This window comes from Lytechinus pictus, chromosome 7 (assembly GCF_037042905.1).
Source record: "Lytechinus pictus isolate F3 Inbred chromosome 7, Lp3.0, whole genome shotgun sequence".
In the NCBI taxonomy this organism is placed as follows: Eukaryota; Metazoa; Echinodermata; class Echinoidea; order Temnopleuroida; family Toxopneustidae; genus Lytechinus; species Lytechinus pictus.
Window position 1 is genome coordinate 25,894,543 of NC_087251.1, and position 27,693 is coordinate 25,922,235.

At 35.5% G+C, this 27,693-nt stretch overlaps 1 protein-coding gene across 1 annotated transcript; it reads left to right on the plus strand.

Annotated features, from left to right (window-relative positions):
• On the plus strand, window positions 1-27,427 carry LOC129264662 (uncharacterized). Its single transcript, XM_054902578.2, has 16 exons — window positions 1-157; window positions 2,565-2,709; window positions 11,581-11,823; window positions 12,392-12,607; window positions 13,083-13,292; window positions 14,089-14,325; window positions 14,517-14,692; window positions 17,295-17,484; window positions 17,852-18,061; window positions 18,883-19,092; window positions 19,319-19,532; window positions 20,519-20,667; window positions 21,235-21,371; window positions 22,407-22,587; window positions 22,909-23,120; window positions 23,722-27,427. The coding sequence occupies exons 1-16, from the start codon at window positions 2-4 to the stop codon at window positions 23,806-23,808; spliced, it is 2,973 nt and encodes a 990-aa protein (XP_054758553.2). The 5' UTR covers window position 1; the 3' UTR covers window positions 23,809-27,427.
• Window positions 27,428-27,693: the final 266 nt, after the last annotated feature.

Here is a 27,693-nt window from a genome sequence, read left to right on the forward strand (position 1 = left end):
AATGAATCTGCAAGTTCGGAGTTCAACGGCCAATTCCATCAATCTGAGCTGGAACTCATTTCTTCCGATGGTTGGATCATCCACACAAGGCCATTATGTGGTCTATTATACGACAACATTCTCAAATCATATCCAGAGTTGGCCGGGCCAAATAGAGGTTTGTTGAAACAATGTCAATATTTTTCTTATTCTTGAAACTAAAGCATTAAGTTTAAGTAAAGCAGTGATCGATTGAAGTAGTAGTAGTAGTAGTAGAAGTAGTAGTAGTAGTAGTAGAAGTAGTAGAAGTAGTAGTAGTAGTAGTAGAAGTAGCAGTGGCGTACCTGGGATTTTTCACAGGGGGGGGGCAAAACCGTCCGCCAAAAAAATTTGACAAGCAAAAAAAAAAGGTCTTCAATCACAAATGAAGGATTTCGTACCAGAAAAAAATTTGACAAGCAAAAAAAAAAAAAAAAAAAAAGTCTTCAAGCTCGTCAGGGGGTCAGGGATACGTCCTTTGCATGGTTTGTGGCTCGTCAGGGGGGGGGGGGCAGACTGCCCCCTCTGCCCCCCCCGTAGGTACGCTAGTGAGTAGTAGTAGTAGTAGTAGTAGTAGTAGTAGTCGTTGTCGTCGTAGTGGCTGTAGTCATCGCCGCCGCTGTATAGTAGTAGTAGTAGTAGTAGTAGAAGCAGTAGTAGAAGAAGAAGAAGTAGAAGTAGTAGTAGTAGTAGTAGTGGTAGAAGTAGTAGTAGTAGTAATAGTAGTAGTAGTAGTAGTAGTCGTTGTCGTCGTAGTGGCTGTAGTCATCGCCGCCGCTGTATAGTAGTAGTAGTAGTAGTAGTAGAAGCAGTAGTAGAAGAAGAAGAAGTAGTAGTAGTAGTAGTAGTAGAAGTGGTAGAAGTAGTAGTAGTAGTAGTAGTAGTAGTAGTAGTAGTAGTAGTAGTAGCAGTAGTAGAGGTACAGGTAGTAGTAGTCGTTGTAGTATTAGTAGTAGCTGCAGTATAGAGGTAGAAGTACTAGTAGTCGTTGTAGTAGTAGTAGTAGTCGCAGTACTAGAAATAGTTGCAAGCATTATGTGGCTGTATCATCTTGCTTATGGTTAAAACGTTTCATTAATTTTTATAAAGATAATATCAATGAATATACCCAGGGAAAAACATGTTTGGTCACACCCCTTAATTTTGGACGATTGACTAAAAATATAGGCCTTCGTTTTCAAGCAAAAAAGCCTAGCACCGGCGATTTGAAACAAGATTGAGTTGCCGCATACCAGGCACCCAATGTGGGTTTCACATGAAATAAGGGTCATTGCGAGCATGCAGAGGTCGCGACAAAATGGAGAATCAACGACGAGAGAGTTAATTTTTCAATCATCGTCAATACACCCTGTTGGTACTCTTATTTCATCCAGCGTGTCCCAGTCCATGCGTTCTGTGTTAATTTTCCTCCCTAAGGTGTCGGGATATGTGAGCCTTCAAAGTATCCCAAAGAATTGTCTCTTCCCATGCCACTTGAAGTGTCGATCTCTACTCTCTTACCACATTTCTGCTTATTGCTTCCACGGTGCGCGCTGTCGTACTTTCAGAAATGCGATCGTGATTGACGAGATGAAAGCGCGCGAATGATAAGCGTGTGATGGTCACTTGATTCTATTCACCATCCCGATGTTAAAAGAACCAACAGGTGACACATAATAATAATTGTTTGCCAGTTTCATATTTATCTATTCACATTACCTCTCAGATTATTTCCTTCTCTGTACTCTATAAAGTTAGGCTACCCCCTCCCAATCCTCACGACTGATCATGACGTCATTAAAACGGTATTGATATAAAATTGTGACTGCGACTGCTTAATACATTGTACCCGACGTATAGGGCCGAGGTATCTTAGGAAGCATGTGAATCTCTAACAATGTCATAATCACTAAAAATTGAATTTTTCTACGCAAACCAAATTACTATAGAAATGTATTGATTTATGGGCATTACTATATATATATATATACATATTGCCCCTCCCACCCCTCCATACCCGCTCGCACACTCACAAACAAACACACACACCCACACTGTTCACTGCGAAAACTTCGGTGTTAATTTAAGACCAGTCCGGAATCTATATATATGACCACACCAGAGAAGTGTTAAAACAACACCGATTTGAAATTAAATCGATGCTGTTTTAACACAAATTGGTGTTGTATAAACGACTATCTGGAATTAGTCCAAAACCAAACCGATGTTGTTTTAACACTTCTCTGATGTGGTCATACATAGATTCCGGACTGGTGTTAAATTAACACAGCAGTTTTTGAAGTGTTCACCCACACTGTTTACCTTTGGAAGGCACTGTCTTGTGAAACTGGCTATCTTTCGGATATGACATTGACCCCCCCCCCCCCCCTCCTTCATTTTAACTCCTGCACTGGTTGGGTATGGGCATGGTTTGTAAAAGTCATGATAATTATGTTCCTATTCTTTGACTATCTCTTAAAATATTAATGGATTTTATAGATCAAAATACCTCTTTTGATTTTTATATTCTAAAAAAAAAAAAAAAAAATCTTTTTTTCCTGATCCAGGCTGGAAACAAGACACAGACATCCATCAGAAATTTGAAAGAGAGCACAGACTATTATTTCCGGGTGAGCTATCACATTCCAGGGCGTGGTGTAAGATTCGAAGGGCATCTTTCGGAAGTAGCATTACATCGGACAGGAACACCTGGTGAGATATTATTGGGTCAATCTTCGGGTTATTTCACCTATGCCTTTACTATCTATGCCGTATTTATAGATCTTGAAATTGTCGCTATACAGTAAAATACAAAATATGACAAAAGGTAATTAGAATTTACGGCCAGTTTTGGCCTTGGCGTTCCCTTTCAGTGCCTTTCCAAGAAATACCGCCTGTACACACAGAAGAGCCCCAAATCATCCTTTTCCGAAGTGCAAAAGGGAATTTTCTTTTCTTTTGAGTATTTATCAGATGCATTCTTCAAATCTCATGAGTATCTTTTGGAAGATGAAATATTCGAAAAATGCTGCATGGGTAAATGAATAAATAGACAAAAAAAAAGCTTGTCTTATTTAGATATGAAGTTTGGCTAACGTAATTACAATAATTATGACCATCTAGTTAGAGAATACGCAAGTTTTACTTAGGATATATCTTAATCCTCATTATTGTTAGGATATATCTTAATTCTCATTATAGTAGTCTGACAGAGTAAATAAGGTTTCCATAAAATCGGAAATTATGGCAGGAGTGGTTTCTAAAAGTATCTTTAATTATAAGTCTGGATTATTGGTAAAGGTAAGTGCATTTTTAGGTTCTTTATTCTTCTTCTGTTTTTGTGGATGTATTTTGTAGTGTCCGGCGATTAGGCACGTATTGGACCGATGTAACACGATAAGTAGATACTCCGTTGGTTTACATCGTTTTGCTCTTAAAAAACCTTGTTATTAATTTTGGTTTCTGCTCATTGATAGGCCTTCTTAATCTTCATCTTAGTCACTAGTGTACCTACGGGGGGCAGAGGGGGCAGACTGCCCCCCCCTGACGAATCACAACCCATGCAAGGGACATATCCCTGCCCCCCTTACGATTTTTGAAGACCTTTTTTTTATTTTTATTTTTTTGCTTGCTTGTCAATTTTTTTCTGGTACGAAATCCTTTATTTGTGATTAAAGACCTTTTTTTTCTCTCTTTTTTTTTGCTTGTTAAATTTTTTGGCGGACGAGATCCTTTATTTGTGGTTGAAGACCTTTTTTTTTTTTTGCTTGTCAAATTTTTGGGCGGACGAATTTGCCCCCCCTGTGGAAAATCCTAGGTACGCCACTGATCTTAGCATAATGTATACATTCTAACATGATTATTCACTGGTGAAGTTATTCCCCCATAAATCATTCTCAACAATCACACGATGCTTTTGACTGTTGTAATAATACTTAGACCCAAGCTTAGACCATTTATTTTAAAACTTGGTCTATCCATCGATTGTCAAGATCATCAGAATAAGTGGTAGGCATAATCACGACGAGTTTGAGAAACAAGGCTGCAAAAACTTTTTGGGATGAGCTGTCAAGTATTTTTTTGCGTATTGGCGTGGTTGTTTGTGTATGGGTGTGTGCGTGCGGATGTGGGTGTGTGTTTGTGTCGGGAGGGGGGTTGTGGGTGTATTATAACGTCTTTGGATGTGTGGCATGTGTGCGCGCGCGAAATAACCAAGGTGTACAATCAATTTTATTTATACTGCTATATTACCCCTGCTGAAAAAAAAATACAGTATACGATGTTAACTGGTATCAACATGATCAATGTCAGTCTAGAAAGAGGTAAGTGTAGATTAATCTTGCCAATCATTGATAGCAGTGATTCTGGATTACGAAGCAATTCAAGCAGTTTGGTATTTGTTGTAACTGTCATCTGGGTAAGGCAAGGTATACCTCAAGCGGGTCAACTTTCGAATCCTGTAATTTTTTGACCCAGAATGCGTGGTCTTTACGTTTTTCCATCCCCAAATCCTAATAATACCCTTAAGACATTTATTGCTTGATGGGTGCTAAACTTAATCTTTTCGATGGAGAGCAGGGCCAACACACGATACGAATGGGCAGGTGCATTTCATTCCTGAAAAAAAAAAAGTTTCGATTATTTTTGTTTTCTTTACAATATGTCAATCCTGAATTATGATGGGGGCATGTGTCATAGGCCAGATGAGGCAACAGGGGCTTGTGTTAAAGGTTGTTCTTAGTTTTTGTTACACTGACCATGGCTTGCTCTCAACCAGTTGAGATTTGAATAGTTAATTATTATTTGTAAGTAATTGTAATTAATTGGGGAAAGAGTTTGCGTTTAAACGCAACTCAGGAAATAATAATAATTACTAATACGCGTGTTTCATAAGTTGAAAATCAAGTTTTCAATTGATTTGTATTTTTCAGTTTTTATCTGGACTCTCTTTTCAACGGGCCATTTTTTGGTGTAAGATTGGTTCTTTGACAGGCATAGCACCATTTCATTTAGGCCTTCTATTTTGTCCATATTCAATTTTGGTATGAAAAAATTGTATGACTGAGGATGATTAAAAATATTGGACAGGGCATATAATATTGCAAAAAAACGTACCTATACGATTCATTACGTCTGTTAATTTTGCCTTTACTATAAATTTAAAAAATGTAACCATGATAGATTGGAGCTTTGAAGCCAATTTGAATCGAGATTTCCGTCATAACTACCATTAGGTCAAAGTTAGAATAATTGAAGCTGTTCCCAGAAAGAACTTACTATCGATACTCCTAAGGTATGTAGGTAACAGGTCTTTGCAGCCAATCAAAATCAAGATTTCCAAAATATATAGGTACAATGAAAGTAAGTGTGAAACTGGGCCCAGGTATGGGATTGGCAAGAATGCCTATACTTTAAACAAGAAATATACCCCACAAAATTGACCCAGGTTACGCCACTTTGTGACCAAGATGCTGTCAGTGGTCGAGACAGGTTCATTAAAAAGTTATGACAGGAAAAGTCGTGACCTACATCGGTCAAGTTATACCCTCTGAGAGTCTTGGGATTTGCGTTCAAGATCAAAAAGCTCTTGATATGTAATTCGTACCCATGGCCGTTATGGCGAGCGATACATGCCATACTTACGCGAAGAATTGACCTCATTTTGAAGAATCGGGAAAAGAATTGGGAAAAGTTCGAAAATGATAAGTAATGTTGGAAGAAATAAATATATTATTTACTTTTGTTTTGGTGATTTGTTGATTTTCATTTTTTTTCAAAAAAGAATTAAAGGGGATACAGAAGAAGAAAGTATAGTCAAAGTTGAAAGGAAAGTAGGAAGATGAAGACATACAAGTAGTAGACTTGTTAACTGCAAAAAAAGGGGTGAACGCTGCATTTTTGAGTACAAATGTCCCACTTGGCACAAATGTTCCTTGAGTCAAAAGAAAAAGATTCATCCAAAGAGACACGCTGTATCTATGCAAATAAGCAATTAATTTGCATAAATTTGCATATTATGTCGATATAGTGAAAACAAGTATTTAAGAATATATATTTGACCAGAACTGCCCTAAAATTGGAAATAAACACTCAGGGTAAGAAAAGGAAGAAAACTGACATAAAATGATTGGGATATCCTTGTTTATTATTACCTAATTTACATAAATTATACAAATTATAATTTAAAACAGAGTATTTTTTCATGAATCCTGAACTGTTTTATAAATAACAGCAATTAAGACACAATGTCAACATTCTACATGAAAGAGAATATATTAGCGAAAACATCGATATGCTTCATGACAGTATCAGTGTCTTAATTTGCTTAGAAAGAGGGCAAATATGTCAAAATGTATGACGCGATATTGCGCTAAAACGAGACCAAAACAACCTCTATGTCACAGTCACACTCACGAATCGGACAATAAAGCGATCAATGGTATGTCATTCGAGATATCACAATCTCAACACTATAGCTTCCATCGTTTTCTCGTATCGCTTTTGTTGGTGTGTCTGCCACACCGTAATGGTATATACGGGCAAAATGCATTTCGGTATCGGTAAAACACTATTAATTTTGTTTTATTTGTTTCTAATTTGTGTCTCTTGGAAAATTTACAGGAGACATTTCTTTGCAGGTTACTGCTTTAATGAAGCTCTGGCACATGAATCATGACGAATGTACCCCACTTCAATCCATATTTTAACTTTATTAAAATATATTTCTTTTGGAGACCCCGAAGTGGCAAAACTGCATTCCCCGCGGCATTCCCGCTACTTTACAAAACCAGTTTGACTTGTACTATCGACTTCGAAAAGACAGATGTATGAGACATCAGTTAACATGTTTCCTGAAGATAGTTTTTTTTTTATTTCATTTAAGCCTACGTCCACGGGAGCCCTCCGAATTTACCCCATCCCTCTCTGTATTTCGGCACTAAATAAAACTATATCTTGTTTTATTGCCACCGGCAAGGCAAATTGCGATTTTGGTATAATAAAGCAACTTTTATATCTATATTTCATATTTATCTATATTAATATTTTTATCATTATTATTATATTTATTATTATTATTATTATTATTATTGTCATTGTTCTGCAGTTTGTAAAAATGTTCTAGCACAGTAAAGGCTATAACCCAACAGGAGCATGCCTAGGATACCCTTTCCCCTTTTGGTTTTATGTATTCAAAAATAGTTTATTGTCTTTAGAACTCTTAAAAGATTACTTTTGTTTGTATTGATATCTTGGAATAAATTGAGGAGAAAATACTCTACAATTGACATGTAGAAGAGCTGTGGTACATAGAAGAAAAGCCACACGTAAGCTCTAAAATACTCAAACCCCTTTATTGATTCCACTCTATGTTAAATTTAAATAATTTTAGAGCCCATTTGGAAGAAAGATACATTTTTACTACACACAGTAAAGCCTCTATACTTTCTCCACTTTAAAAAAAACCAAAGAAGGCATTGTTTTATATCGCATAAAATAAGTTCGTGTACATTCATTCATTTCGTTTATTTCCATTTTCAACAAATACAGTTTGCATTGTACATTTTGACATATAAAAAATAAGTTCGTGTACATGGTGATGGCCTGTCGAAGTTGCCCAACCCTTTATTTTGTTTTGACAATATATATTTAGAATATCGTCTAAATGAAGCCCTCATCTGGAAAAGGGCACTTATCAAAGGCAGCATCTACATTATATAGAAGAGGCCCTGGTACTTGGAAGCGGGGGCTGAAGCACCCGCAAGATTTTCCGGAAGGGGGGGTGTGCTGCGTGTGTTATTCTCCATAGACAGCACCCCCTGGAATTCCGGCAGATGTGACAAAACGAAAAAAAGAAACGTTACCAAAAACAAAATCATTTTGTTTATTTGCTTGTTAAATTTCTTGATGTAAATTTGAAAAGCAAAAAAGGTTCAATGTAAAATTTTGGTCCCAAGAAATTTAACAAGCTTCAGCCCCCTCTTCCCAGTGCCAGGGCCTCCTCTATATAATGTAGATGCTGCCTTTAATAAGTGCCCTTTTTCCAGATGAGGGCTTCATTTAGACGATATTCTAAATATATATTGTCGTAAAAAATGAACGATTGGGCAACTTCGACAAGCCACCGTCACGTACATGAACTTATTTTATGAGATATAAAACAATGCATTCTATGTTTGTTTGGGTTTTTTTCAAGAGGAGAACGCAAAGATGCTTTACTGTGTGTAGTAGAAATACATCTTTCTTCCGATTGGGTTCTAAAAATATTTAAATTTAACATGGAGTGGAATCAATAAAGGGCTGTGTGGCTGTTCTCCAATGTACCACAACTCCTCTACATGTCAGTTGTAGAGTATTTTCTCCTCAATCTATTCCAAGATATCAATACAAACAAAAGTAATCTTTTAAGAGTTCTAAAGACAATAAACTATTTTTAATACATTAAACCAAAAAGGGAAAGGGTATCCTAGGCATGCTCCTGTTGGGTTATAGCCTTTACTGTGCTAGAGCACTACTACAAACGGCAGAACAATAATAATAATAATAATAATAATAATAATAGCAATAATAATAATAATATTCATAATAATATCAATAATGATGAATGTAAATATAAAAATATAGATATAAAAGTTGCTTTATTACACCAAAAACGCAATTTGCCTTGCCGATGGCTTTAAAACACGATATTTTTTTATTTAAAGTCGAAATACGGAGATGGGATAGGGTAAATTCGGAGGGCTCCCGTGGGCGTAGGCTTAAATAAACAAAAAAAAAATTCTTCAGGAAACATGTTAACCGATGTCTCATACATCTGTCTTTTCCAAGTCGATTATACAAGTCAAACTGGTTTTGTAAAGTGGCGGGAATGCCGGGGGATGCAGTTTTGCCACTTCGGGGTCTCCAAAAGATATATATTTTAATAAAGTTAAAATATGGATTGAGGTAGGATACATTCGTCATGATTCATGTGCCAGAGTTTCATTAAAGCAGTAACCTGCAAAATAATGTCTCCTGTAAATTTTCCAAGAGAAACAAATTAGAAACAAATAAAAAAAAATTAATAGTGTTTTACCGATACCGAAATGCATTTTGTCCATATGTATCATAGATTACATGGATTACGGTGTGGCAGACACACCAACAAAAGCGATACGAGAAAACGATGGAAGGTATTGTGTTATCTCGAATGACATACCATTGATCGCTTTATTGTCCGATTCGTGAGTGTGACTGTGACATAGAGGTTGTTTTGGTCTCGTTTTAGCGCAATATCACGTCATACATTTTGACATATTTGCCCTCTTTCTAAGCAAATTAAGACGCTAATACTGTCATGAAGCATATCGATGTTTTCGCTAATATATTCTCTTTCATGTAGAATGTTGACATTGCGTATTAATTGCTGTTATTTATAAAACAGTTCAGAATTCATGAAAAAATACTCTGTTTTAAATTATAATTTGCATAATTTATGTAAATTAGGTAATAATAAACAATGATATCCCAATCATTTTATGTCAGTTTTCTTCCTTTTCTTACCCTGAGTGTTTATTTCCAATTTTAGGGCAGTTCTGGTTAAATATATATTCTTAAATACCTGTTTTCACTATATCGACATAATATGCAAATTTATGCAAATTAATTGCTTATTTGCATAGATACAGCGTGTCTCTTTGGATGAATCTTTTTCTTTTGACTCAAGGAACATTTGTGCCAAGTGGGACATTTGTACTAAAAAATGCAGCGTTTAACCTCTTAACAAGTCTACTAAAGTAGTAGATGAGGAAGGAGAAAAGCAGTAGAAGAAGACGGAAAAGAAAAAGAAGAATAGATGAATAATGATAAAGTGAGGACTAACAACGAGAAGGAGAATATAGAGGAACAAAAGGGAGAGGAAGAAGGAGGAGAAGAAGAAGAAAATGAAGAAGAAGAAAAGAAAAAGAGGAGGAGGAAGAGGGATAAGAAGAAAGAAAGAAAACTTTGAGAAAAGAGGAACAAAAGGGAAAAGGGAGAAAGGGGAAAAAATGGGGAAATAGAAGAATATGAAGAAAAAAAGAGGAAGAGATGAGATGAAAAGGGCGAGAAGGGGGTACATCGGAATAGGAAAGATCATTGTGAGATGGGTATAAACGTTGTTCTAAAATGTTAGAGGGCTAGGGAACTCCCTTTCTTTTGTGAATAAGTTCGACCTGTTCCAATTCATGACTTTGACACATGTATATATCTTAAAATTTATGTCATCGACTGCTTGCCATAGAGAAACCAATCATCTTGCGTTCTTGTGTGTCTGTCTCGAGGCTGTAGGATCATGGTCAATGATTGGACGTTCTCACTGACCTCAAGTCCAGGGCTAAAATCTGAAACGTTTGGGTCAGTTATTCCTGCTGTGAATGCCTCTGGTGGTCTGTCAATGGGGCTAGCCTGGCATGTGGGTCTGCTTACCGACCGGCAAATGTGGTGCAAATGGTGACTACTGGTCATTGGTGCGATGAAGATGATCATTATTTTCAAGACTTGTACTGATTGAGGCACCCTAGTTTTCTTTTCTTAAGTTATGCCTTGTGATATCAGAGCGATGTGTAAAATTATTTTAACGATTATAGGCCCACGGTGCGATATCCCATGCAATCTTGTAAAGAATTGATGTGGTTTTTTTTTTGCGTTTTATTATGTTTATTGTTGCCTTACTCATGTAAGCCCTCACTCCCTTAGACATTTTTATCTTTACTACTATTTTTTGGTTACATCAACACGTCAAGCAAATTTAAAGTTGTATTTTGGTTTCACCAAAAATCTCCAGCAAATTGACTCTTAATTCTATACCACCTTAAACAAACTTTCCGATCTTGTTTCTTCTCTTTTTTTTGCAATGATTGTTCAGACAATGTAGAAATTGTGCTTAAAGTCACTCACAGACTTTGAACACTGTAATTATTTTTTAAGTTGAGCTAGTATCAATACACATTCTTGCAATTATCACAACTACTCATTTTATTTTATTTTGTATGTTTTATGTCTGCATTTCATGTCATATATCTCAATCATTTACCATTACAGTTTTGGTATTGATATGTTGCTCAGAAAAACATAGACATAAAGTCTTGACAGAACTCCAGAAGACAGCCATCTTGAGCTAAAAGTTTCGATTGATAGATGTTTTAAATTGAAATGAAAGCTACCAGAGCATTGAACTAAAATATTCACCAAAAAACATGATATTATGTTTTTAAAAAGTAATTCAGGTTGCTTTATACACTCCTTTCGGTTTACTATTATGACCACTTGATATTCCCAAAGGTTCATATGACCAAATGTCATTGGTGTTTACCTCACTGCTCTTGATTTGGCAATTAAGAGGTTCATTGATTAAGCACACCAGAGAGACCAACAGTTATCTTCAGAAAGATGTTATAGGATAATGCCTTTTAAAAGAATACTGAGTGCATCCGATGACTTTATTCCCAATCCATGTCATCCAGTTATGAGATCAATGTTTTCCAATGAGCCAACTTAGTTTAAATCAGAAAACCGACATTTTTTTTACCCTTGGTCTGGTCCACCCTTTTCACAATACACATCCAGCTCCTCTTGGTGGCTGTGAACATGACAACAGACACTATGATGAAGGTATGACCATCCATCAATCCTGTGACTCGGTCTGTGATTGTCTTCTGGGTTCATGGATCTGCAGACCAAGGGGTTGTCCTCCTGCACCCGATGTACGTATCAGCCCTGTTAACTGCAGAGAGGAACCCCACCCAGACGACCCAGAGTGTTGCACCATGATCAAGTGTGATGAGGGTTCAAACGACTCCATACAACCAGGTAGGAAATTAGCAAGTTCATGCTGCACACATTTAAACAATCAACTGATAAATAAAGAAGATTTTCTCTTTCCCTGAAAGTTGGCTAAAAGTTTCATAAGTGGAACTACAAAGATATTGTACATGAAATGATTGTGTCTGATATGGATTGAACAATTTTACTAAGTTCAATGCTCTTTAACAAAAATGTCAGAGAAGCGATACCTATAAACATAAGAATACTTTATTTTACAATATATCACCCATTGCATTAGTATATCTTTTTTTTTCAAGTACAGAATTCATTACTGGTTTCTGTACCACTGAGGTCATGGAATATGTAAGAATGCTTTTTCTCTAGATAGCTTCATTATTTGGCCAAAAATGAAACTTTGGTCTTGTCTGATTTACTTGTGGGTGAACATCTACCCAGCTAGGATGGAGGCAATGATATTAACTTTGCACACTTGATAATCCATCTATCTTTCATCTCTGATGATTCCTTATGTTTCTGAACATTCATAATCGTATGTATGGCATCACTCATGTACATTTCATTTCAATGTTTCCCAATTAATTCAACCCACCAGCTGACTGCATTGATGGTGGTGTGCTCCGAGTCCATGGGGAGACCTACTACCGTGGCTGTGACGAAGTGTGCTTCTGTGACAATGGGGTATCAGACTGCACCCGTAGGTGCCCTGACCCAGGCCAGATGATTCCAGACCTCCAGACATGCCCACACCCTACACTCCTGGAACCACCAGAGGGAGAATGCTGCCCCCATTGGTCATGTCCACCTCCTCGTAAGTAGAACAGAAAGTACATTCCTTGACTGAAAGCTCCATGGGAAAATAAAGCTTGAAGTTAGATTACAAATAGATGTGATAATCTATAGCTTCTTATCTAAAAAATAAGTCAAATCTAAAATTCTTTTAGGATTGATTTAATTTTGTCCAAATCTGTAAATTCATCAATTAAAGGATTACTTGTAAAACTATCTCATAAAGTTTTTCCAAAGTGTATATCAGCATCATTTAAAGTAATTATGAATAAGTATGCTATTTTTACATTTCGAAACCACTGCACGTAGATCCAAAGATGCCTTTGAAAACTTGTACTGCACTAGAGTCTTTTTGAATGAAAAATTTAGGTAAATTTCCATGCTTGATTATGTAGCAATATGACATTACTTATCTAATGCTCCATTGATGCATTTGATGAAATATTTCAGTAGCTATAATTGAGAAAAAATAATATGTTTTCCTTTTAAAAATTTAGCAAACTCATGTGAACTGAACGGCAACACCTATGAAGATGGCGAGTTTTTTGACGTCGATTGCAGCATGCGATGTCAATGTCTTAGCGGTAGTGTTCGATGTGTCCCTCGATGTCCGGTCAGCTTTGCTGTTTCCACATTGAACTGTCCGAATCCAAAGATGGTTCAGCTACCAGGGGAGTGCTGTCTGCAGTGGGAATGTGAACAGCCAGGTAGTAATGAATTACTTTAAAAGATTAATCAATTTTTTGTTTGACCGATCAAATACCATGGCATGTTGTGTATGCTTGAGTTGTTATTACCAACAACATGTAATCACTACATCAAAGATATGGTATTCTTAATACCCTTTTGTATTTCATGGTGGCAGCGGTGGGATTCATATATATTTATATACGGCAGACCGGATAAAATGTGTGATTACTTCTTAATCACACAAAGCTATGCGCACCAGAATCGGTAGACTAGCTTATCCGGGGTAATATAGGAGCGCCTTGAGCACCTAGCAAGGTGGATACGTGCGCTATACAAATCCTTTATTATAATGTTATGCTCTTGAAAATTGAATTAAATTCATTGTCATTCTAAAGTATCAGAGCCATTTATTACATTGATAGTTTATGAATGTCTTAGGAATTCAACTTCAATATGTTTATTTCACTACAACACTTACTCTTTATAGGCCTACTTGGTAGATTAGGCCTCAACTCCAAAGGAAAGAGCTCTCAGAAGTTTCTCAAAAGTTGCAACTGTAGGTGCAGACACAACTAAATCTTGAAAATATTCAATGTAAGGGTTTATTTATGGATCAGTGTTAAGCAATAAAATTTAAATGGTTTGTGATGGATATTGTTAGTCATATTATATTGATGGTTTGATCATGGAGCTATTGGTTTGATGAGTTGAATTTCAGGGTTTGAATAGAATAATTGCTCAATTGATTTCCTCTCTGTATTTGAATATTGTTTTCTTTTCTGTGGCTTTTGAATGTCCTCATTCGGAAATCAGCGGCTCCTGGATGCCTGTACCATGGTGCCTCAGGGAACATCAGCATGGTCGATGGTGACTGGATAAATGAAGACTGTGACAGCCGTTGCCTCTGTGACCGAGGTACCCTGATGTGTATGCCAATGTGTGCTGAACCATCACCACCATCACCAACTCCACTTTGTCCTCATCCTGTAGTTACCAAGCTGAGAGAAACAGACTGCTGTCGGGTGATTGCTTGTCATGACCCAAAAGGAGGTATGTTTCAGGCCCCATATCTTTGGCAAGCCGTGCCTCAAATATAAGGTGTTGCTTTGCAAACAACCTCTAAGTCCATTGTGAATTAGTAGTTATCGATTCAAGCATTTCCAATGCAGCAAATTGTTTTGAATCAACAAATTGTTGTTTGGTTTTGTTTTTTAATGTATCAAATATTCTTCTCCCTGCAGAGAGTCCTAATGTGGTCCAGGATGTCTCAGTTCTGGCCTTCAACATGACAGCCATTACAGTTGGGTTCACACCACCTGCCAACACTGACCTGAGGGCAATGACTGATGGATACATCATCTACTACACCAATAGATCAGAAAATGTCACGCTTGATGATTGGACAGCACTGAGAAAGGTACGTTAAGGTGAAATTGTCTGTTAAATGGACACTCTCCTTATTAACTTAACATCAATGATTATCAGGGGCATTAGAGATTATGGCAACCATATTAGTAGTGAAAGGACCTAGTCATTTAGATGTTCAGGTTGTATCCCACCACTGCCACCATATTAGTAATGAAAGGATCTCTAGTCATTCAAATGGTTTGTGTAAGTATCCCTCCACTGCCATCATATGAGGAAAGGATCTCCAGTCATTTAGATGGTTTGTGTTAGTATCCCACTGCTGCCACCATATTAGTAATGAAAGGTTCTTTAGTCATTTAGATGATTTGGGTTGTATCCAACTGTTGCCACCATATGAATGAAAGCACCTCTAGTCATTTAGATGGTTTGGGTTGTATCACACTGCTGCCATCATATTAGTAATGAAAGGATCTCTATTATTTAGATGATTTGGGTTGTATCCCACTGCTGCCACCATATTAATGAAAGCATCTCTAGTCATTTAGATGGTTTGTGTTAGTATCCCACTGCTGCAACCATATTAATGAAAGCATCTCTTGTCATTTAGATGATTTGGGTTGTATCCCACTGCTGCCACCATATTAATGAAAGCATCTCTAGTCATTTAGATGGTTTGGGTTGTATCACACTGCTGCCATCATATTAGTAATGAAAGGATCTCTATTATTTAGATGATTTGGGTTGTATCCCACTGCTGCCACCATATTAATGAAAGCATCTCTAGTCATTTAGATGGTTTTGGGTTGTATCACACTGCTGCCACCATATTAATGAAAGCATCTCTAGTCATTTAGATGATTTTGGGTTGTAACCCACTGCTGCCACCATATTAGTAATTAAAGGATCTCTGGTATTTAGATGGTTTGGGTTGTATCCCGCTGCTGCCACCATATTAGTAATGAAAGGATCTCTATTATTAAGATGATTTGGGTTGTATTCCTCTGCTGCCTCCATATTAGTAATGAAAGGATCTCTATTCATTTAGATTGTTTGGGTTGTATCCCACTGCTGCCACAATATTAATAAAAGCATATCTAGTCATTTAGATGGTTTGGATTGTATCCCACTGCTGCCACCATATAATGAAAGGATTTCTATTATTTAGATGTTTTGGGTTGTATCCCACCACTGCCACCATATTAGTAATGAAAGGATCTCTAGTCATTTAGATGGTTTGTTTTAGTATTCACATCTGCCAACCTATTAGTAATGAAAGGATATCTCATTTAGATGGTTTGGATTGTATCCCACTGCTGCCACCATATTAGTAATGAAAGGATCTCTATCATTTAGATGTTTGGGTTGTATCCCACTGCTGCCACCATATTTATGAAAGCATCTTTAGTCATTCAAATGGTTTGTGTAAGTATCCCACTGCTGCCACCATATTAGTAATGAAAGGATCTCTGGTATATAGATGATTTGGGTTGTATTCCTCTGCTGCCACCATATTAGTAATGAAAGGATCTCTATTATTTAGATGGTTTGGATTGTATCCCACTGCTGCCACCATATAATGAAAGGATCTCTATTATTTAGATGTTTTGGGTTGTATCCCACCACTGCCACCATATTAGTAATGAAGGGATCTCTAGTCATTTAGATGGTTTGTTTTAGTATTCACATCTGCCACCCTATTAGTAATGAAAGGATCTCTCATTTAGATGATTTGGGTTGTATCCCACTGCTGCCACCATATTAGTAATGAAAGGATCTCTATCGTTTAGATGGTTTAGATTGTATCCCACTGCTGCCACCATATAATGAAAGGATCTCTATTATTTAGATGTTTTGGGTTGTATCCCACCACTGCCACCATATTAGGAATGAAGGGATCTCTAGTCATTTAGATGGTTTGTTTTAGTATTCACATCTGCCACCCTATTAGTAATGAAAGGATCTCTCATTTAGATGGTTGGGTTGTATCCCACTGCTGCCACCATATTAGTAATGAAAGGATCTCTATCGTTTAGATGTTTGGGTTGTATCCCACTGCTGCCACCATATTAGTAATGAATATATGGATCTCTGTTATTTAGATGGTGATTGTTGTATCCCACCACTGCCACCATAATAGTATTGAAAGGATCTCTAGTCATTTCGATGGTTTGAGTTCTATCCCACTTCTGCAACCATATTAGTAATAAAAGGATCAGTTAAGGTGATAAAATATATCATACATTATAGTAATGAAATGAAGTGATGTCCAACTGTTAAATGTGGTTATAAAGGCCCTGTCACATCATTCCGTGCAAGTCTTGCATGTGACTTGCGGGTAACTATATTTGCTGGTACCCGCAAGTCGCCCGCAGGTCACCTGCATTGTCAGTATCTCGCACGTATCTCAAATGCAGTTTCCCACAGAAGCGCACAGAATCTGATTTGCATGCAGGAAAGGTTTGAACATGCTCAAAACTTTGTTAAGGATGAATTGCGTGCAATCACCCATAACTCACTCACAAGGATTGCATGGAACGATGTGACAACTCCTTAGCATACATTTTCAATTTCAAAATGCATTCAACATATCAGTAGGATACCTGTTTAGGAGGTACTGAAATGAATGTTTTATTTGTTCTTTTTCTTCTCAGGATTTTCCCCTCGGTGTTGAGATTCGTGGCCACATCATGATGGAGATAAATAACCTGTTGCAAGAGACAACATATTACCTAAAGATCAGAGTTAGTATACCGGATAATATGGACTCCCAGCCGGCCCCACGATGGCCCAACACTCTACCAAGTACTGATATCTTCCTTGTCACTACATCTGAAAATGCACGTAAGTATACTCACATCTGGCAATGAGGAGATATGGTCACAAACCAGTATGGCACTGCAAATCACAGAGTGGTAAAAGCTGTCTTATGAGCATAATTTACATATAAATTGTCACTAAAATCAGAATACTTATGAAAAACTGTCATATTCAAGGTGGTATTTGATGTAATGATCTGTTTTCCTCTTCCTCCAATGCTTTAAATGTTGCATTGTATTTACATCAACATTAATATACAGTCATTGGCCCATCAATTGTCATTCATTCCTGCATATAGAATCACTTTGTTTAATCTGAAATGACTTTATCTTTGTCTAACCATGCTTGAAAATTTGAAATAACATACTTTGCTTTCCTATTCTTATTACAGCTCAACCATGTACTTATAAGGGTATTGTTTACCAACATGGTGAGCATTTTAACGATGGATGTGAGTCTGCCTGTGAGTGCCGAGCTGGAAGAACTATCTGCCGTGAACTCTGCCCCAAGACAGAAGTAATTGCATCTGAACTATGCCCAAACCCTAGACAGGTTATCATCAAGGGTGAATGCTGTCCAGAGTGGCAATGTTTTCCAAATGGTAGGTAGTTCATATTTTCTGGTACTGTTTCAGTAAAAAATTGAAATTAACACTTATTCAAATCAGAGTAATCATATGCCAAGTGAAAGAAAGTTTTGCTATAAGGCTATTAAAACTTTTCAAAATGTAAACCCCAAAAACGAATTATTTCAGATTGAAAGCAAAAAGGGGGAAATATCATATTTAGGCATGTGATTAAATTCCTCTCATCTGAGCACCCATTAATTAATTTTCTTGGTTGAAATTTTAGCTGATAAAGATGTAATACAATAAAATGCCTTAGTTGTGCGGGTTATAACTTATCCTGACAAGTGACTTCTAGTATAAGAGTTTAAAGATAAGAGATGATGTTGACTCTTTAAAGTTAACTTGTTCTATCAATGTATAGCACCTGGGATTTAAAATGGAAATTCTATATGAGAAAGAGTGTAACGTCATATTAATAGTGAAAACAATCATATTGATAGAATACCAATATCATTGGAATATACATAGTTAATATGAATAGAAATTATGTCATAAGAGCCAGTATTGGTATAAAGCAAGTCTTACTTTTTAAGACATTTTTGTTTTGTGGAAATTACACTGGTAATTCCGGTAATTTCCCTTGTAATTCCATTACTTATTATATCCTGCATGTAAGTTGTTTTTTAATGAAAGATTTATAAAGCAGATATATTTTCGAGCATAAAATGGTAAGGGAGAAAAGCTGGGTACAAACAGCATACAAACACTAAAAAAGTTTGTAACTGACTTATATTACCATGCAAATATACAATTACCCAAAAGTACATCTTAATCATAATCCTGCATTTTTTTAGATGGTGATTGCAGCCATAGCAACAAGATCTATCAGAATGGAATGGAATGGAGGGAAGGATGCGACCTCAGATGTCGCTGTCATGATGGGACAGTTTCGTGTCGCAACGTGTGTAACAGCACAACAACCATGCCCAAACAGCTTGAGTGTCCATACCCTGTACAGGTCCGTGTAGCAGATACCTGTTGCCTGGAATGGGTGTGCTATGATTGTGAGTAAATTCAAAGAATTGTCCCAAAAAATTATCCTATATATTTGCCAATACACTTTTTTATAGATTTTTCAATCGTATTTGAAAATTGCTTGCATTCTGGCATACCAGCCAGAAAATCACTTGTGTTTAGAAAGTTGCAGAAATTGATTTTGAACTACACAGCCACCCATCATTTCTTGTTCCAAATCTATTATTCTTTTAACTGGTATCATTCATATTACAGTTCCTCCAAGCAACAACTTAGCCAGCAAGCCTCTCCCTCTGCCACTTTCGTTTTTCCTAATCAACATTTCTGTAACCAACACATCAGCTAGAAGTGCGACTATTAGGTGGCCTGGACTGACAGATCTGCAGAGACAGTATATCGGACAGTTCCGACTCAAGTACAGAGAGCTTACCTATGGTGGCAAACCATGGAACAGTACAGTGTCTTTCAGGTAAAGTATGGGTTTTGCAACCTTACGCTCTAGGATAGTTTGCACATCAAAACACAAAAGAATTTAAAGAGAATATTGAGCGAAAATGCTGTTGAACAAAAATATTACATCAACCACATATCACAGACGTGAATAAGTTTTTTCACATTCTTTACAACCTCAAAATCTCAATCATGGATTAATCCAAGAAATGTTAATTTGACTGGATCGTCTTGGATGGTTAATTAGTACATGTTTTATTTCATGATGCCCTCCACAAATTGTTCCAGTGACAATTTTACTGTAAAAAAAAATTGCATCAAGTCTAGTGTCTGCAGCCACAACATTTTGCCATCAATTGCTCCCATCCTAGCTGCTCTTATGGCAAATGCCATGAACTTAATTTGCTACAATAACATTTTACTGTGAACAAACATTCTTTGACATCAAATGCTTTGACCCTTATATTATCTGACCACATAGTATCAGACACTGGCTGCCATGAGCACCAACATATAGATTATTGTTGCTGCTACCACAATAGGTTGAGCACCAAGTGCTCTTACCACTGTTACTAAAGCCACAATATCTTGCTGGTCAAATGTTCTGGCCATAGAAACTTCACCACACAAGTTTGCAGACAGTCAGTGCTCTGACCACTGTTGCTTTTATTGTGTCATTCAGGCACTAGCTGTATCACCAGTTACCTTGATATCATGATCTTGAAAGCTATTGCTTCACTAACAGCAGCTTCGACCACAAGTTTTGGACACCCTTTACTTTGACCACTGATTGCATAATCTCAGATACTAATTATTATGAGGATTGAGGAGCACCAAGAATACTGTTTTATGGGGAAATGAAGGCTGGGTGATTTTCAGGTTGAATGAAAGTTGCATTCTGTCTTAAAGTAATGGTAAGTGAAATATGGTGCATTAATGACAAGAAAAGAAATTTCAATGAAATCCAATAAATTTTAAAAAAATTATTGCCTCAATTTTGTTTAGGCCTGAGCTGCGAAAGTATACCATCTTAGACTTACGTCCAGCTAGGAGCTATGTTGTACAGCTTGTTGTTTTGGTTGGCTCATCAAGTGCTCAGGTCGGCATCCATCTACAGACGAGTAAAATTGAAGTCGATACACTCTGGCTACCATGTAAGTGATCACTACTACTTCAGCATTAAAAGGGGAAAACTGTATTTTGTCAAGATTTTATAAAAGTAGGATAGTCAACTCTCCTAACATTGTTCTACTCATTTAATACTAATGTATTTATACCCTATTTGTGAACAAGGGGATAGACCTTTTGACTTGATGATATTTTATATGTGTTACTCATTTTATAATGTTGTTATTGTAAATAAATAGGTATTGTAACTGTTTTCACTATACTTTATACACAGTTTATGGAACCACTCAATGTTAATATTTTAAATTGAAGGATAATAATATTTGTTAATTCAAAAATGTATGTAACAAAATATTCAAGATTCAGATTATTATTGCATACTACATGTATTATCGTAAAGATTTTAAAGATTAAAAAGCTATTATAATAATAATTCAATCCAATATATGCACCATTTTATGTATTCATACAGTAATACACTACAGTTTTAATCGTAAGATAATGTTCAAATGATGGGACAAATTTCCTTGTTTCCACCATTTTTCCCAGATTCATTTATTTTAGATCTAAATTCATTCTTATTCTTTCCTCAGCCATCCCATACCCAGGAGATGCATTTGACATTGAGATCTATGAAGTCACAATGACCACAGCATCCATTAGGTGGTCGGCATTACCAAGGGAAATCATTTCTCACATAGTTGGCTGGCGACTCATGGTTGTATCAAAGGTAATTGGAATATTCAAGTGTATAACAATATTATGGATACATTCATTTCAATAGGTGTGGGATACTGTTGAGGTTTTTAGTTTGATACAGTTTTTACTTCAGCTGTGTCTATACATGAATGCATATATCCATTTAATATTTGTTTCCATCTTCTGATTTATTTTGCTTTTCATATGTTTTTGTGACTTGAAAATAAGAAAACTGTGCCATAATCATTTTCTTATTTCTTTTAAAAAATATTTTATTGCATTTTATAAGTTTCTCATCTCTTTCCACCCTTTATTAAACATCTTTGATTCGTAGTATCACATTAGTATGAAAGAGTAAGACACATTTTAAAGTTTTGGATCATATATGTTTTATCTTTTGGTGGTTTAAGGATCGATCTCTCACATTAAGTAATGTATTATATTTATTGTATTTATATTCTGTAATACATGATAGTTTAATATTATTTATCCACCAATTTCAAATGTATTTTTTATATTGATTAGTACAAGTTCTCTTCAAAATGTGTGAGTGGGTGAGGGTGTGGTTTTTTTTTGTAAATCGTCTGTCATCAATCACTCAATGAGCAGTGGAACTGCCATGGTCAGGTGGTCTTTATACCTGATCCATCACATGAAAGTCCAGGGTTCAGTCCCCAAAACTAGGGCCCTTGAACAAGGCTTTTCATCTACAATACTCTTTTATAATAAATTGCATCATATGAAACTGTACGTTTGGCATTGTGAATGGTAGTAACAAGTGTATGAATATATGGAGTGTGTGAGGGTGGTTAATAGTCATTAGGGATGGTGTTTATGGGTGTGAATAAATCGAGTGTGAGCATGCATGAGTGCATGAATGTCAGTGGGGGTACATGTGTGGGTGTGGGTGTGTGAGTAAGTTTTAATTGGATAACAATCCTGTTACACCAGAATGTCATCATCTTCAACCAAATGGTTACCAAAGAAAAAGAAAAGTGTATTTTATCTTGTGATATATTGGAAATATAACCTGAACTTGAAACCACATATTTCTTTCCCACACTAGGACGAAAGCCGAGTATTGGAATCTGAGATAGTAGAACGTTCAGCTCTGTCATACATAATTCGCAACTTGACAGAGGGCGAAACATATCACATACAGCTCCTTGGTCTTTGGGACAATGACACTGTCACTCGAGAAGTACGATCCAAGACTGTATCAATTACCACCCACAAACTGTTTAATAGTAAGTCATTTGATATCATTTATTTGTAGCATTCACATATGAGCAGCAACTGAATTTCAAGTTGTTTGTTCTTTCTTTTTTCTTTGCCTATGCCTTGTGAAATTATCTAAGTTTGTTTCCTCACTTTTATAAATTTTTGCTTTTCTTTGATGATGCAAAAATCATTTGACGTTTTCCAAAAGATAATAATAATTTTCATTCCCAAGTAAAAGTACAGATTTTTTTTTTTTTTACAAACAAACCCTATGTACGGGAATCAATATCTGGTTCATACATAGTCAAGTCTAATTTTCTCCCACCATTATTAACATTTTTCTGCAGCTCAGCATAAACGAGGACTATCATCGCCCATGTCAGCGATTATCGGTACGATCATCGCCCTCTGTGTCTTCCTGGTGGTCGTTATTGCTTTCATCTATATGAGGATTAAGAAGAGACATTCAGAGAGGTATGATGTGTATGGCAGAAATGCAACGATTAACTTCAGACCATCCAACTATGAACACGTCTATGAAGGGACACACGAAAATGATGTAAGTCTCTATGTTAGTTTTAATATTTCTCTTTAAAGGGGGAATTCACCCCAACATTAAGTTGGTAATTATAAAAGGAGATAAACATAAACATATTAACAAATATTTGGCAAAAATCCATCAAAGAATTACTAATTTATCAATGGATCAGAATTAGAGTTCTAGTATTTTGAGGTCAGCTGCTTATTATTTGGTTAAAAAAGGAACATGAATTGGTCCAAATTCTTAATTCAGTTGAGTTGTTATCATTCATTCTCCCCTCCGATTACATTTGTTTACTACAATTATTAATATTTTTTTCAGATGGGCTGCAATATTCTGTTTCAAATCATTCTCAATGCTGCATGAGGCATTGTATATTTATGAAAATTGATGGTAAGGTATTGAAGAATTCTAATGAAAAAATATATACTTTAAGTCTAGTAAAGTCAAGTTAGATAACAGTTGTCTTCTTTCTTTTCTTATAATTAATTGAGGTATAAACCTTGGATATTTCTGTTTATCGATCACATATTCCATATGTTATTTCTGGGCCTTATAAATTCATGATTTTGATTAATCATTTATCACATTTCTCTCTTATGTTTCATTTCTCATTCAGGAACAGCACAGCGAAAGACGGTTCAGCGATGCAGGTCTGTTAGAAAGTGGTAGAAGAGACAGTGAAGCTGAACTATTGGACATTTGAATGGATCTTCACCACAGGGGGCGTTTCATAAAGCTGTTCCTAATACGTTAAGCATGACTATGTTGACCTGTGTGCCATTGCATAACAATTACTATAATGGTAATTATGAGGGTGATGGTGCTCATTATATAGCCAATTAAAATTAAAGATGCCTTGGAAGTAACCATATTAGTAACTTGTATATAATGTGGCCCTCTTCTTATGATACATGAACTTCTTAAAATGTGTCCTGTCTAATGAAATGTGAGTGATTTTCCTAATCAAATATTGACTGATGATAAACTTTGCATTGAAACTGTGCTTGTTTACAAGAATTTGAAGAGATGAAGACCGAATTTCATGCTATTTCATGGGAATCAAATAAATTGAGAATCTGATTTGATAGCCCAAAATGTCACCAGTCATGGGTCTCTTATGAACAGCTTTATGAAATACCACCCTTGAAAATAAATGTCTGTTTGGGATGATATGATTGCCAAATAACAATTCAGAAGGACATAATAGAATTCACATATTATAAATATCTTTGTTTATTTATTTATTTCCAACACTGCTTAACTGCAGCAGATTGATTCATTTCTATTTTTAAGGCAATTTCTAAAGTAAAACAAGTGTAATTGATTAATGAAAAAAAGCAAAGAAAATTCATTGATAGCGATGACCAACATGAAATGTATATATGCAACGTTTTATTCATATCAAAGGCTTTGGATTTTTGCATACCTTGGGTTATCATTTTGGCAAAGGATGCCCCCTGGCTACTGTCAGATGGAGTGCAATAAAGGCTTGTTTAAAAAGAAAAACACTTAAAAACAGACCCTCCAAAGTAGAAACTACTGGCAAAGAAACTTGGGATGGGATGTGATTGAAATACTTTCTACAATGTTAGGTATTCAAGGGGGGTGCTGTCTGAAGGGAGTGCCAATCTGCCCTTGCCCGTGTAATGTTTTTCCTAGATGTCTTGCTAATATGAATTGAAATAATCATTGACTTTTGTCCTGGAGCCATGTAAAAATCTTTAGTATACAGTGCGTATCAAAAAAAAGTTTACACTTAGAAAAAATCCTGTAAAATTATACATTTGTATTATCCTGAAGATTTTTCCACATTTTAACATTGGTACAGATCCATTTAAGCAAATAACGAAAAATATTTCCACTTGAGTGAGCAACACTTACTTCTGATAAGTTAGTGAAAAATGATTTGCGCAGAACTTTGAAATAGTTATTCGAATAAAAGTAGACCTTAATCATGAAGAACATGTGGGATTTAGCTAGTGCAATTGATTTGAAGATATCCTTTACCTTTTTTAACTTGTTTCCTTGCCCAAAACACTTCGCAGAGTGCATTGTGCCCCACCCTACTCCCCCACACACCGAGGCCATCGTGACGATATTTGCTTTACACTGAGCTGTGATTTACATGAAATGACTTAGGCTTGATTTTCATTTTGTTAATCATTGTCAAGCTTGGAAGAAGTGTGGAGAAACAAGTAATAAATGAAAAATGTAAACCCACTTTAAATGATAAAAACTTAGTGACAAAATGCAGGAGATGTCTGATATAAACTTTTGTTCAGATTCAGTTGTCCTCAGATCCAGCTGGCACAAAAAGGGTACGTGCTTACTATGTGTTGAAATTTCAATTCGGGTGGCAAAATTGTTTAAAAAGTGCTTGAATGTATCTTTTTATTTTAATTGACTAAAAGTGCAAGGGAAAAGTATGAGAAATGTTTTGCAGGGTAAGTTTGATTTCGCCCTTTTCTCTTGACACAGCGTGAAAACAAGCATTTCTTCGCAAACAGATTTCTGCGAGCTTTACAAACATGGACACTGCTCACTCAAGTGTAACATTCTGTCAAAACTTCTTCTTTCATTGGATAGATGAGACCCAAACCCAAGATTATATGTGAAAAAATTACCCACATGTTGTATATTTTGTAATTCCCAGGGCTTTTTTCAAAGTGTAAACTTTTTTTTGATACGCACTGTATATCAGTACTAACTAAGTTCTGACTGAATTGACTTATGAAAAATTTGATGAAAGAAATACCATCTCTTGTATGAATATTTCAACCAATAAAAATTAAGTTGAAACACACTTTGTATATTCTATACTTTAAAAATATTCAAAGTTATTTTCTTGCCCTTATTTAATAGAATTTCTCAAGCCACTTTATTAGATTATATTATTTTCAACATCCCAGAAGGGATAAATCTGAGAACTGTTTTATCAATTCTTAGTTTTTATTTCTGGATGATTTTATATTGAGAACATCTCTAAGAATATATTTAGCCGGTCTAAATTATAATTAATATTTTGTGATATGCACCTCAGAGAATGATGGTGATGTCAATGTATTAAAAAACTTGTTTAGAGTTTGTTTGTTTTTATTATTGTTTACATGACAAATTATGTCTTCAAATCGAAATATACTTGCATTAGACTGCACTGGCCTTGCCTTTGCCTATGGCTGTTTTTAACTATTTAATGTTTAACATTTAAAAATTTTGATATTGATTTTTTCCTTCTACCATGCAGCTATTCAATAGCATAGACTATATTCCTTATTTATTATTAAAGGCAGATAATGAGAGAAAAAAGAGAAATGTTATAGAGAAAAGGTTACTAAGCTAATATTAATATATAGTACATGGCTGATTGGAAATCTTCCATGAAACAAGATACTTTGATCATCTATATTGCTTTTAAAATATAACTTTAGCGTAACTTCTTCTCACTGCTCACAGCTGTCGATTCAGTCCTTACAAATTAATGTATTCCTGCAGATAAAATTGATAAAAAAATATGTAATGAGAAAGAAGATAATAGTAGTTTGCAAAGAGTTTCAATGATTTTTGTTTGGTACATTTCATTATGCATGAACGTTGAATATTTGTTTTAGTAATTCATCCCTCAATCCTTAAAGAAACATACATTGTTTATCGATTAAAAAAATAGTCACCTTGTTCTGGCCGCAATCTATTAAGACCAAATTATTTAAACCTATAACCTTTTTCTTAAGCCCCAATTCGTATTTACTTTTCAAAAATATATTTCGATATTCTTTCAATATCACTAAACCCACTATCTGAACAAAACATAATATGTTTCTACTTTTTTTTCTTTGGGGGGGGGGGGTGCGTTATTAAAATAGAATTTTTTTTTTCTGTTTTAGAGTACTTTTGATTTGAAAGATTATTGAGAGTTTGACTTAAAAAGTTACTAATAAAAAGAACTTGCCTTGATTATGATATGAATTGGCTTACTTTGATTTTACATTGTTTATTTATATCCTTTGTGACAAAACAATCCTTGTTTATAATTTATTATTTCTCAAATTTGATAGTATTATTGAATGTTGAATTATTTCATTTTGAAAAGATGTAATGAAAGTCTACGATACTGTTCATGCTACTCATGCTTGAAAATCATGTTATTTAGATATTACATGTTTCATGATATGAAGTTAATGCAATATTGAATGCTAATAGAAGATATTTTTAGATACTGTATGTTCAAATGCAAACTTTGTAATATACACTCCACTCTGTAAATTGTTCTGCTTTGATTGTAAATTCATCCCAAGCCATAAACTTAATAGATTATGGTCTATTAATGATTATATTGTTTTTTGTCAATTATTCTTTAACAAGTATTTGATAGCAATAATAATGTGGATGATAATTATGATGGCACTGGTGTACAAATACAGGGGAGGGGCTTGGGGGGCCCCTTAACCTTCCAAAATGTTCTCGACTAAGAAGAAAAGGATAAAAAAGAAAGAAAAAGTTTAAAATATTTGACCAATTTCAGAATATTACCTCCAATTCTATTTAAGAAAAAAAAATTGTTGTAAGAAGGGTCAATTTTTTTGCTCGCTCA

Coding starts and splice junctions, on each gene's coding strand:
- LOC129264662 (XM_054902578.2), top strand. CDS start 2: ATGAATCTGCAAGTTCGGAGTTCAACGGCCAATTCCATCAATCTGAGC. Junction 14,326..14,516: donor TTGTCATGACCCAAAAGGAG/GTATGTTTCAGG, acceptor TTCTCCCTGCAG/AGAGTCCTAATGTGGTCCAG. Junction 19,533..20,518: donor AACAGTACAGTGTCTTTCAG/GTAAAGTATGGG, acceptor AATTTTGTTTAG/GCCTGAGCTGCGAAAGTATA.